This window comes from Hakea prostrata, chromosome 4 (assembly GCF_041222555.1).
Source record: "Hakea prostrata isolate BN-2017 chromosome 4, UWA_Hpros_2, whole genome shotgun sequence".
NCBI lineage: Eukaryota > Viridiplantae > Streptophyta > Magnoliopsida > Proteales > Proteaceae > Hakea > Hakea prostrata.
In genome coordinates, this window is record NC_142603.1 from 45776250 (window position 1) to 45788967 (window position 12718).

At 38.1% G+C, this 12718-nt stretch overlaps 1 protein-coding gene across 1 annotated transcript in view; it reads right to left on the reverse strand.

Annotated features, from left to right (window-relative positions):
• LOC149019117 (Pentatricopeptide repeat (PPR) superfamily protein) overlaps positions 1–11329 on the reverse strand; it is a 44768-nt gene extending 33439 nt beyond the window's left edge. The window contains exons 1-5 of the mRNA XM_089153186.1: positions 11114–11329; positions 10196–10310; positions 9432–9663; positions 424–526; positions 274–338 (exon numbers count right to left, since the gene is read on the reverse strand). Of these exons, the coding sequence (XP_089009312.1) occupies positions 274–338; positions 424–526; positions 9432–9663; positions 10196–10310; positions 11114–11147 (549 nt within the window). The 5' untranslated portion in view covers positions 11148–11329. The remainder of the gene's footprint in view (positions 1–273; positions 339–423; positions 527–9431; positions 9664–10195; positions 10311–11113) is intronic.
• Between the last annotated feature and the right edge of the window lie 1389 nt (positions 11330–12718).

The following is a 12718-nucleotide window of genomic DNA, read 5'->3' on the forward strand; positions in this document are numbered from 1 at the left end:
CCAAACCACCCCCTGAACTAAATAGAAAATAGGAAAAAAAACAGTCTAGATTTTCTAATCTCAGAAACAAGAATGTAAAGTAGAACTCAAATTGAATGCATTAGCAGAATCCTAATCAGAAAGCAGCAACCATATGAGGTTTTGGCTGACACCATCCATAGATTGACCAATACAACATTAAAGAAAAACATGTTCATATAGACACATTCGAACAAGCATTACTGAGACGCTGCACTTCTAAATTAGATTCAGAAAGAAGAAGCATTTTCTCACCACAGGATTACTTGCACCAGGATCTTGAAATATGTTTTCATCATCAAAAATTTCAAAGAACAGATCTGGAAAATCAAAAGACTAAAAGTGTGAAAGAAAATATTGGATACATAAGACACCAATTACTCAAGAAAATTAAAAGTTTCTGACCTCCATAGTCATCAATAATATAATGAAATTCCGCCCATGAGATTTGTTCATGTGGTTCGCAATGTACTGTCCCAGGGAATAGTAACAAGGCATTGCTGTTGGACTACAAAACAATAAAAAGATACATATGAAATGAAATTTGACCATATTTTCTTATGAATTGATATTATTAACAAGCTATTTCATGTCAAAGATTTATGTCTTGTTTTAGTGGTTCCAAGTTTATTGGCTAAAGGATGTGGTACCAATCTGAGCCCACAGCAATACTAATCACTAATTCAGCTATGCACCAGAGAATTTTTTGGAATAATTGTCCAAGCAAATATACTGGTCCACAGGCAACATACTTTTGCGAGTCTTACAGATTGCAGCTCAGGTGGTAGTTAAGCAGTTATAAATGGTTACAACGTCATGGAAAGTTTCAACCTGATGAACAAAAATTGCCCAAATTGCCAATATTCCCTTATCTGGCATTTAAAATTCAACTTCAGTGGCTAATGCTGTTAGTGAAACACCAGCATACCCAGAAAACATAGAGTTAGCATAGACTCAAATTGTTTGTTTTTCTTACTTTGAGAAGAGTAATGAAAAGATGATTAGATTGTTACGAAAACAGCCTTTTACAATTTTTAGTGTAAATTACAGTTGAGGTACCTATATTCAAGGAAAGTACTCCTTGGGCACCTCACATTTGATTTATTATGTTTAAGGTACCTAATGTTTCATAAATATTATCTATTTATGTTTGGGAACCTCATGTTTCATATGTGATATGTTAAGAGATAAGTGGATGACTTCTTTTTCATATCTCCCATGAATATCATAGCAATACCAACACCTTAGAGAACCAGTAGAGAGAGAGAAAGAGCAGGAAAACACTCAGTATTATCTAGTATAGCAGCCCCTAAACTTTAATTATGTAAAAGCAAAATTACAACAGGAAAGGAAACCTCCCCTTGGTGACCAAACAAAATATGTTAGGAACCTGTGAATCGAATGTAAAACTAATATTATTTAATTAATAGAATAATGAAAAAGAATGATAAACTGGTTATAATGGTGCCTGAAAGTCCCTTCCTCACCCCACGGACGCCCTTAATGAAAACAATGATAAACTGGTTATAATGGTGCCAGTCACCCCCACAGCATATTGTTGTCCCTCAGCCTGCCCAAACACTCACATAAAATAATCCACAACTACTCCTCTCATCTTACCTCTATTTATGACCCTTAATCAACCCTCTCTCTCTCTCTCTCTCCTCAATGTAACATAATACCGTGATCCCAGGGCCCTATCACTATTTGTTAAGAACCTGTGAATCGAATGCACAGCTAATATTATTTAATTGATAGAATAATGAAGAACAATGATAAATTGGTTACAATGGTGCAAGTCACCCCCACATCACATTGTTGTCCCTTAGCCTACCACTGCCCAAACACTCACATAAAATAATCCATAACTACTCCTCACATCTCACCCCTATTTATAGCCCCTAATCAACCTTACTTCTCTCTCTCTCTCTCTCTCTCTCTCTCCCCCCCCCCCTCAATGTAACATAATACCGCGATCCCAAGGCCCTATCACTACCGGCCACTCAAAATACCTTGTCCTCGAGGTGATGGGAAATTTAATCTTAGTCTTCACATGCTTGCCACACAACCATTTTAGCTCAATGTCGACCAAAACAAATTGTCTAGCATGTCCTACTGCGATAGCCACCCACTGAGTAAACTTTACATCTACTGTATCTTCACCCAGATCTTTATTGATTGATAGAAACTGCAAGTCACCAAGATGCAAGTCCCCCAACTCAAAGGGTGACCTATAAACATCAGAAATATTCGTAGCTTCAAGAATAATTGCTTCAGAGATTTTAATGCCTTGTTCATAAGGTATTTCAATGTTAGCAACAACAAGATTCAAGCCATCCCCTCCCACTATAGTTAAGATCAAGAAGACTAATGTAGCACCTTCAAGCAATCCAATTTCATCCACAAAGCAATCATTCCCATTAGCCATAAAACACATTCTCTCATCTTCCCTTAGCATCCCACCAAATTTTTGAGAATATACAAGAACGCCTTTGTATGGCTCATAATAACTAGAAAAAATATGACCACTTAATGGCCTTCCAGGTGCATGCTTGGGCAAGCAATCAACCGCCCCACTGCAATCCAGTTCAACAATCTCTTCAATCTCTTCAGATTCAAGCCAAAGGGCTCCAACCGACGTCTGCAAGCTGCTGTTGACAAGCCATCCGTTGACACGATAGTTAAGCCCAAAATCAAGAGAAATTTCAAAACCTTCTAAACCATCTTCCTCCGTAAAGAGCAGCGCCGCCACTGTCACGGTCAAATTTTCAATCCTCACTACCACCAACAGCCCTAAATGACTTGAGTTTCTCGCCGTCAGTCATCAATTGAGGGTGTTCCAGCACTGGGCTTCCGCCTCCTGCAATTTTGCACTTTGGTGCGATGGAGGTAGAAGAAGAAAGAGGAACAATGACATTCCACAATTGCCCCTAGGCAAAGTGGTTTAAAAATGGGCCGAATGTTCTATGGGTTGGCTGGGTATTTCCTAGCCCACATATTGGGTTGGGCCGCCCCTTAACAGGCCCTTGTTCTTCCTCGTTATCCGCAGCCCCTGAATTCTGGTTTTTGAGTAGTTGGATCTATTGGGCTTCACAAGGCCCATTCCATTGGTTTATTATACAAAAACAAATATCCCAAGAGGCCCATGGATCTAATAGCCTTAAACCACTCTTTGACCTGATCCACCGGTTCAACCAAGTCCTCTCCTTTGACCGTCTCTTCCCAAATGAGACTCACGATAGAAACACTTGGTTTCTCTTCAAATGCAGCCGTCGACGGTGATCCTCCCCCTCTCTCTCTCTCTCTCTCTTGAGTTGTGTTTAATCCCAAAAAATATTCCTTAAATCTCGCCATTAATTCTAATCGAGTAAATGAATCTTGAAGATCTTCCTCTATTGGAAACTGATTTAGGATCTTACCCCAAGATCGCACCCATGTCGCCCAAGGCCTACGCCATTGTCGGATCTACAACAAATCTACCACTTCTACTGCTTCCTCCACCCACATCCATAGGGTTTTCACTAGAGCTCAAACCACCCAGCCCATCTCCCCTCTTAATCGACAACGCCTCTTCCCTCACCCAAGAACATCGTCTTGATATTGAACTGAGTTTTGAGTACCCAAAGCCCCTTCTCCATCAGCAACAATGTAAGGGTCGAAATCAAACTCAGGGAAAATGGCTCGAATGGTTGACTCTTCCTTCTTCTTTCTTCCACATGTTTGGCGAGGAACATTCTTAGCCACCACCAGATGTCTCCTTCTTACACTACCAAGCTTCATCTCTTAACAATTCTTAGCGTAACTTTTCACTCATCATCGCGTCCCTTAGCATCAACTCCCATACGATGGGTTTTCACAACCGAGTTTGAATCCAGCATCTTCCCTTCGCCAAAATCATGTTGCAGAGCTGCTTTGAAGTGTGTCCAATCGAACACTGGCTAGTTCTTTTGATAAACCCACTCCAAGGCTTCTCCATCCAAATGATGGAGAGCCACACTAAGTTGTTGCTCGTACCCAATCTGATTTGCCCAACAAAAGAATAGTACCTCTATCAACCATTTCCATGCACTTCCATCCCCAAAGAAATAAGGATAATTCAGTCTCCATATTTCTTCCCATCTACTCTGATACCAATTTGTTGGGAACTCGTGAATCGAATGCAAAACTAATATTATTTAATTGATAGAATAATGATGAACAATGATAAACCAATTACAATGGTGCCAATCACCCCCACAACACACTGATGTCCCTTAGTCTATAGCCAAGGTAGTCAAGGCGGCAAGGCGACCAAAGCGGTTGGGGCTCTGCCTAGGCAATTAGGCGACAAAGCAGCGCCCAAGCAGCAATAAGGAGCGGTTGGGTCAAATTTTTTCAATACGACTACTTTTAAGCTGATAAATTATTATTATAAGCTAAACAAACATTCAAGAATCACATTCATCTAAAAAAAACAAACATTCAAGAATCATAATTATGAAAGATTATTCAAAAAAGAACATAAGCATAAGTTCATCTCATCAAACATCATAACATATGACTACAAATTATTTCAAATTATAAGTATGAAAATAAAAGTAGTAATTTTACATTTTTTTTCTTACCTCTATGATAGTTTGATGCCAAATAAGTGCCTTATCCATTTAATGATTCATTGATTCCCGATTCCAAAATGACTAGCTATTAAGTTCATATATGGCTTTGTAGAATAAAATTTGATTTTTAAAAAAAAATCAAGAAAAAAGATTATTATGTACAAAATGTCAAAAAGACAACCGTTTTGGCGTCTAAGAGGCAATAAGGTGCACAAGGAGACAAAGTGGTAGCAATTTGGTGAAAAGCAGCCAAAAAACTGCATGTTAACAAAGCGGTTCAAAACAAGGCAGTTGAAAAACCGCCTTGCTGCCTAAGCGGATGCTCTGACAACCATGCGGCTACAACTGTCCAAACACTCACATAAAATAACCCATAACTACTCCTCACATCTTACCCCTATTTATAACCCCTAATCAACCCTAATTCTCTCTCTCTCTCTCTCCTCAGTGTAACATAATACCGTGATCCAAGGCCCTATCAAAATAAGAAACTAAGAAGTAAGAACCACCAACAATAGAAGTAGTAAACAATAAGAAACTGATCTAAACTAAGTAACCTAGAAGAAAAAAATTCTCATGGTATAAAGGTCCATGAATAGCCAAGGAGCTCCAATTGAGATATAAGCACTGAATACTTCCCCTCAAGCAGTAATATATTTATCAACCAGGTTTTTCTCGGTGAATAAAATAATATTATTAAACCAACAAAGGAGATTTACAATAGAGAGAAGGGGGGAGATAGAGGAGGGGAGAAGAGAGTGAAACACAATCTACTAGAGGGATGCAAAGAGGAGGCAAGACCCTAGGTAACAACAATGTGGCTGTTCCTTAGGGTGTCCAAAAGTTGGGGGTAGGGAAGAAGTTGTACCCTAGAGGCAACATCTAAGTATATGGCTTCCCAAATCGAGTTCAAGGATCTAGAGTTGGAGGTCCATCTCCTGAGGTTGTGTTCCAACCAAATATGAGACTGCGGCAGTAATACCAGCTTCTCTGCAATGTTGCAGATGGAAGGACCAGGGAAGAGCCTGGAGAACAACACCCAATCCCCAGTAAAGCCAAAGCGTCTGGAGCAAGGCTAAACAGAGGAGCTGACCTTCATCCAGATGCGGTGGGAGAAGGAGCAGGTAAAGAAGAGGTGATGATTAATGTCTTCAGTACCATTCCAGCAGATGATACTGTGTGGGGAGGCAGGAATTTAGCAATGGATGAGGAATAATTAGGCTACGAGACAAAGGTTAAAGGTTCCCCAGGTGGTATCAACCAGGTTTGATATGATAAGGACCAGGACTAGGTTGAAACCTTAGTTTCAACCTGAACTTGTTGTGGGACTGCAGAACTAAATCTCGGTTTCTTGATGAGACATGATGTCATAGAACTTCATTTTAATCCACCTTGATCAGTTTCAACCTATTTCGATCAGATTTTGCAAGTTTCAAACCAAGAACCTGTGAAATCTCACTTATCCCACAAGCAATTCTTTATGCCAAATACCATTAAGAAATTTTTAATATTTTTATTTCATATTGAAGATATTATTCATTATATTCCTCGCCCCCCCCAACCCAGGGTTATTTGCATCCAAGAAAATAGTTAAGAAAATGAAATCCCAAAAGGATAAAATCTTGAGTTGGATTCATAATTCAGACAGTCAATGGTGGAGACTATCCCATGATATTAAATGATACCACCAACTATTATCCATGTTGAACACTTTGTTCCCTGTAAAACTAAGATCAGATCTTAAAATCGCAGATGATCATGCGTCATGCCAAGTAACAATTGGATAGTGCTATTGATGTGAACCAAATTGTCGGGTTTAGCTTGCTGTAATTATGCCCTAAAACTGGCTCACTCTAGGATCCTCTCTCTTAGGAACCAGCAGTCTTCTAGGCTGTAGGTGCCTTTGACTCAAGGAAATTTGATGAATTTAGGGTTTGCAAGGGTTAGGGATAGGCCTAGAAGATTTCCGCCAGGCTTAAGATCAAAGGAATTATGGCTTTAGGCTCAATAGTATGCTGTAATTATAGTTTAAGACCTGGGATTGAGTTTAGGGTTGGGGTTTAAGAGGTTTTAAGGCTGAATAGAAGGCTCTTAGGGTTTCAGTTGCTGCTGTAATGTAATTCCGGAATTGGATTTTGAAGTCAGAGCTTAAGGAGTGAGGCATTAGGTTTCGGTTAGGCTAGAGAAGAACTGTTGCTAATGTTTTATAATTTTAGGTTATTTTTAACAGGTTTAGGCTTAGTTTGAAGTATCCTACTTGGTTTAGGACTCTTAGGAAAGTCAATGAAGGTTAAGATTTAGGAAGAAATAGAATAGGGGTGGGAGATGGTAATCCTAAAGGGTTTGAAGTTAGGTTGAGGAATCTGGGAGTTATAGGGTTTCTAGTAAAACCAGGGTTTACAGCTTCTAGAGGTTCAAGATGAATTGCAAAAAATTATAAAACCTAATAGAGGAAGGTATAATGGAGGATCTAAGGTAAGGGATAAGGTAAGGGGAGGGGTGCGATCCAACTAGAAGGAAGAGTGGGTGGGTTGAGGTTGGGGATTTAAGAGTTTCAAAGGGAGCGGAATAGCTGCTGCTGCAAAGGAGAGGGGAGGTTTGGGATGCTTGCACGGACTAGGCAAGAGGGAGAAAGGGGTTGGAAAGGGTGGGGTGGAGCTGTACTTACTTGGGAATGAGAGAAGGCTGCTGTAGTTCTTGAATCACATCTGGAGCTTGAAGACAATGGCTGGATTACTCACTCTAAGGCAGCCACAGAACTCCCAAGGAAGCCAGCAACTTGTATCCTTCAAATTCTCAATCAGAAATTTTATTAATCAATTCAACTTGTAATTACAGAGGTTAAAGGCTTTATTTATAGCCTCAAAAAGAAACAAATTAGGAGTCAACTAGGAAACCAACTTGACTTCAAGCTGACACTCTAATTCTAAGTATGATTCTTACTTGAATAAAGACTCTAAAATAAACAAGGACTCTATCATATCTAACTGTAGAGAGATCCAATTTGGAATCTAAAAGATTGACTAAGTTGGGAAAGCCCTTTACTCAACCACAGGCTGGTTGGTTATCAGGGGTGGTCAAAGACCAGCCATTTACTAATAAGTGGCACCGGGAGAGAGTGGTCTATGATCAGCTAGGTCATAGTTGCTTGGTTGCAGGGTTCCTTTTTCGTCTCGACAAAGAGGAAAAGAAGAATATTGAAAACGCTCCTAACCCAACCCCTTCCTTCGTAGAGCCGTGTATTGGTTGTGATCCAAACCCGCCTGGAAGTAGATATAGAGTCCTAACAAGAAGCAGACTGAAACTAGGGGATTCCCACACAATCAAGGAATCATATCTAGACAAGGACTCTTCAATAAATCACAAAATAATGAGAAAAATGAGAAAATAAAGAAAAATCTAGAATCCTGACAACTAGCTGGACTCAATGGGACCCTGACCTAGGACTTTATGAAATTACAAAATGACTAAAATGCCCCTAGATCAATTAGGGCCATAGGGTTTGGGGAAGTAACCCTAGTCCCTACGCAATCCATGGAAACACTTTACATCAGCTATGGTTTCTTGTGTGCATGTCAATCTCTAAGGACATCTTTTGTACTGAATCTTTTTGGTGAAGGGAGGAAAAGAAATCATCGGGAGAGAAGAAACTCAGACACGATCACAGCCATGCAGCCCCTCAGGCATAATCAACTCAAATCATCTGTTCAATCTACTTCAAGGTTGGTTACACATCTGTTTTATATAATCCAGAAAATATACTTTATTAAATAATAAAAACATTCTATAGAACTCAAATTAGAAATTTTCGTATGTGCTTAATAGCAATCAAGAATAAAACATTACATATTTTCCAACTAGAATAAACCCTAAATATCCTACTGAAACAGTAGTTATGGGTGGATCCATGGGTGCAAACCTGCATCACTTTTGCTTGTTACCAAGATCTGGGGACTCAATTTTCTTGTTTATGAAGCTTTTTAACAGAGGGCATTTATATCTATGACCTCATTCTCCTAAGCATCAAGAAACGTCACTGACTGTCATAGAAAGTATGAGAGAAAAGGACACCTGTATCTCATCAAAAGGGCATCAAAACTTTCTGTAGTTCAAAGCTCTGTTGTTCCAACTAAGAGCAACGAGTGAACTACAATTTGGCAGCACTAACTCATTGTCCAACAGGATAAAGAAGTGAAAGAAGGCAGGAATGGAAGTGGATAATGCCGGCAGCAAAAGGACGGTGTTTGTACAAGGCTACAGGAACCAAAATTTTTAGCACCTGTATGGAAGTGTTTTAGAGGGTCTGATGAATGGATGGACAGTGGGGGTTGATACAGGTCTTGTTTTTCAGGAAGTTTGGACTAATTGTAAGGATATCCTTGACCTTGTCCCAAAGCCATGGGGGCAAATTTGGCCTCTTGAATTTGCTCCAATTTTGTGGTTTATTGCTAGGAACATGGCAGAAGTTAGGTTTGGTACTATTCCAGAAATGTTTTGTAACAAGATCAAGCACCAGTGGATATACTTGGATAATCCTAATGACAGTACTGTCATTAGGATGACCTATTTTCTTTTCTTTTAATGAATTTCTTTGTTCTATCAAAAAAAAAAAGATGGGATGGGTAATAGTTTCAACATTTTTAGAAGAAGAATAAAATTTTATTGATAATAGGATGCATATAACACAAACCTGTAAAAGAAAGAGGATACAATGAAATAATTAACACAATATCCATCACTTTCTCCGGTGTTGATCATCTTTCTTGTATGCATTCATGAGTTTTTGTGTGTGCATTTATCATTCTGTAAGAAGATCACCTCAACAGTTGTCCTTGCTATTTCAGCAGATGTCAGCATTATCTCCTTACTTCTCTGGCTGACTTTTACTTCCTCAAGAGGATGATATCCCCGATCCCCCATGTAATTTGATGAATCAGGAACTGAATCCGAGTAATCCGCAGCAACCCAAACTTTTGAAGGGCAAGCATCTTTTCCAGCAGACAACCAATTGCATTTCCCCGATCCAAACAATGAGCTTCTGTTTCTAAAACTAAACATAGAAACCAAAACAGTTCTCACATAAGCATGTAAGTTCAGAACTTTTGCAGCAAGAAGAAGTTTCAAAAGCGCCCAGGCAGTGCAAAAGTTGAGGCACCAAAAAATATCAAATACCTCAGGGACAGTATATCCTTATTTGCCAAAAGGAAGGATAATTTAGGTACTACAAAAGCTTTGATGTCCAGAGAAACTAATTTCATAAGATAAGTCAAAATTAATATTAGATTTGATGGTGCAATGTTACCTAATGTTTGAAGTCTAACTAATAATTTTAATGTTGAAATACCAAAATGACAGATCCAGTCATGATTATCTTTATTCCCATCCTGGGAGCTTGTTCTATTAGGACATAAAAATTTTCAAACAAAGAATAGACAATTCCATGACTCATTCATTTGAAAAATAAGTACCTTCAACCAGCCAAATAAAACTAAAGGAGGCACTTCAATACCGTCTCCTCCTGCCAATAAATCATGTTTAAACAAACTATCCAGTAATGGGTAGAAGGAGAAATTTCAACAAACCTTACGCTAGCAAGATCAAGAGCTCGTCGACCATCCAAAGGACATCTCATCCAACTGCTAGTGGGTCCAGAAGAGCAAATATCTTCCGTCTGACAAAGTTGACAACGTACAGGACCTGAAATGCCGCCACATTAGATGATCACAAGCATGAGTCCATAACATCATATGAAAAGCAGGGCAAACAGAGAAACTCAGAAATCCAGGCGAAGGGTTGTACTGGAATGTTGAAAATAATTAAAATTTCAATAAGAAAAATGAAGTTAGCTGTTCCAACTTAGGCACATACGAATGCAGGTACCAAATAACGAGGAACAAAGAAGGACAAATCCTGACTGACAGCGGAATTGATTTTCCTTTCTTTGGTGCTTTTTACCAGTAATCGTTTAAAAATTAATGATGGCCAAGATCTAACAGAAGATGACAACTGGGGAAAAATTGACAGTTCCTATGAACAAGATGGATAATCCCATTTTACCAACAAGTTGACGCAGAAGAAAGCATAAATAAGTATAATGATCTCTCATAGTCAAAACAAAAAGAGACGAAGAAGGAAGTTGACCGCTCTGCAAGTGTTCCAGGTAGAGCTTAGAAGTTAGAACTATCATCTACAAAAGCTTCACTGAAGAAAATCATGAATGTGATATTGGTGAATAACCCACAAGGCCACAACTAATCCTCCACCGTGGGAAGGAAAAAGGAAAAAAAAACTGCATTTGCATCTCATTTTGGTTGCAGCAAATCAAATTGGGTTTTTTCTGTTTTTAATCATTTTAATTCCTCGGAAGCACAACCGAGTAGGGTATTGATAAACATGCAAATGGGTAATTGCTTAAGTATAATTGGCTAAATCTTGAATAACAAAAGAAGGAACAGAAACTTATAATATGTGGAAGGACGTCGATCGTAGTTGGTAATTACCGATGGGGATTGAAGAAGGAGAAGCGATCACCATGGATGAAACTCGAGCAATTCTCGTTGTTGTCGCTCTTAGATTTTGTTTTGTTCGTCTTCGCCCATCAAATATGTCGCAATGACAATACGTGGGTTCCTCACTCTCTCTCTGATTCTTTGGCGTTGTTCAGCGCTTAAAGAAGCTCCCGCAGTGAGAGAACTGTCGTTTTCTCGGAAGGCAGCCGCAGAAACGCATTCTCGTATGAAGCATGCCAGTCTCACGTGCTATATTCACGTGCCACGTAATCAGGGCCTTCACTCTTTTTTAGTATAATTATTTTTATATTTTGGTCGAAAAAATGAAAATTAGGGTGCATGGTAAAAAAAAAAAATTAAGGTGCAAATTTGGTCCTAGTTTGTAGTGTTAAGGGCAGACCTAAGATTACCATCGTTTCATCCCAATCTGTTCTTGAATTTTTTTTTTCCCTTGAACCTATCGTAACTTTTTCCTTAAAAGGATCGTGATTTTAACCTTAGATTTTAACCTAGGTCTTGATTTTAATTTTGGATTTCCTTTTAGGTCATTTAATAAAAATAATATTTTTAACTTTTTTATTTTTCATAGGAAAATTCTCAAGAACCCCACATGTGTGGTGAAATGCATACACCCTAGAACTAGGTCAAGTTGGCATAAACACCCTAGAATGTCACTCAAAATTGCATAATCACTCTATTAGTAATTTCCATTAAATCACGGTTACATAATTTTGTTTCTCAAAACTTCCCTTATATAATCTCCTGAGTTTCTCATTTTAAAATCCTATTTTCTTTTTCATTTTCCACTTTATAATGTTTTTATAGTTTTGATTAATGTACATTTCATGTGAAAATGGAGCTTATTTTCATATAAAGTAAGTGGCTCTGTTTGGTTATATGAGTCTTAGAGAATTCAAATGTATGGAGTCATAATTCATAAAATTAACTGTTTGGTTAACTGAATATGTTGAATGAAATCTATAGATTCATCTGTAATTTTTGTGAATGCACAAACGTTAGCACTTTTATAGTGCATGTCTTGATTTCACTGGTTACATTTAGGGTTATTGTGGGATTGGTTTTAGGTCAATACCCTTAAATCTACAAATTCACGTTTTTAGTGTAAAAATATGAATCTCTAGATTTCATAAATCCATGAATTTTTACAACCAAACAAATATAAATCTCACATTCATGAACCCAATAGTGATTCAAATACCCAATCCTAGAAATCATATGATTGGAACCATTGGATAAAAAATCATATAATAATTAAAAATATATATATATATATATATAAAAAAAAAAAAAAAAAAAAAAAAAAAAAAAAGGAGAGAAAGAGAGAGAGATGGCATCCATACATTCACAACATTGGAGAAACTGATTTGCAGAAGATTTGCAGAAATGAGAAGTCTTTAAGAGTAATAATAAAGTGGGCAAGAATGAGAAGCTCCAATTAGGTGTAGATTCGAGTGTCCAAGGGGTCTAGATGGTCCTCTTGAGAAAAAATGATTCTAATGAATTAAGGGGACTTAGGTAAGCAAAGGGAATGTAATGTAGAAGGGATCTTGGGATTAATCTCCCATAAAAAAATGT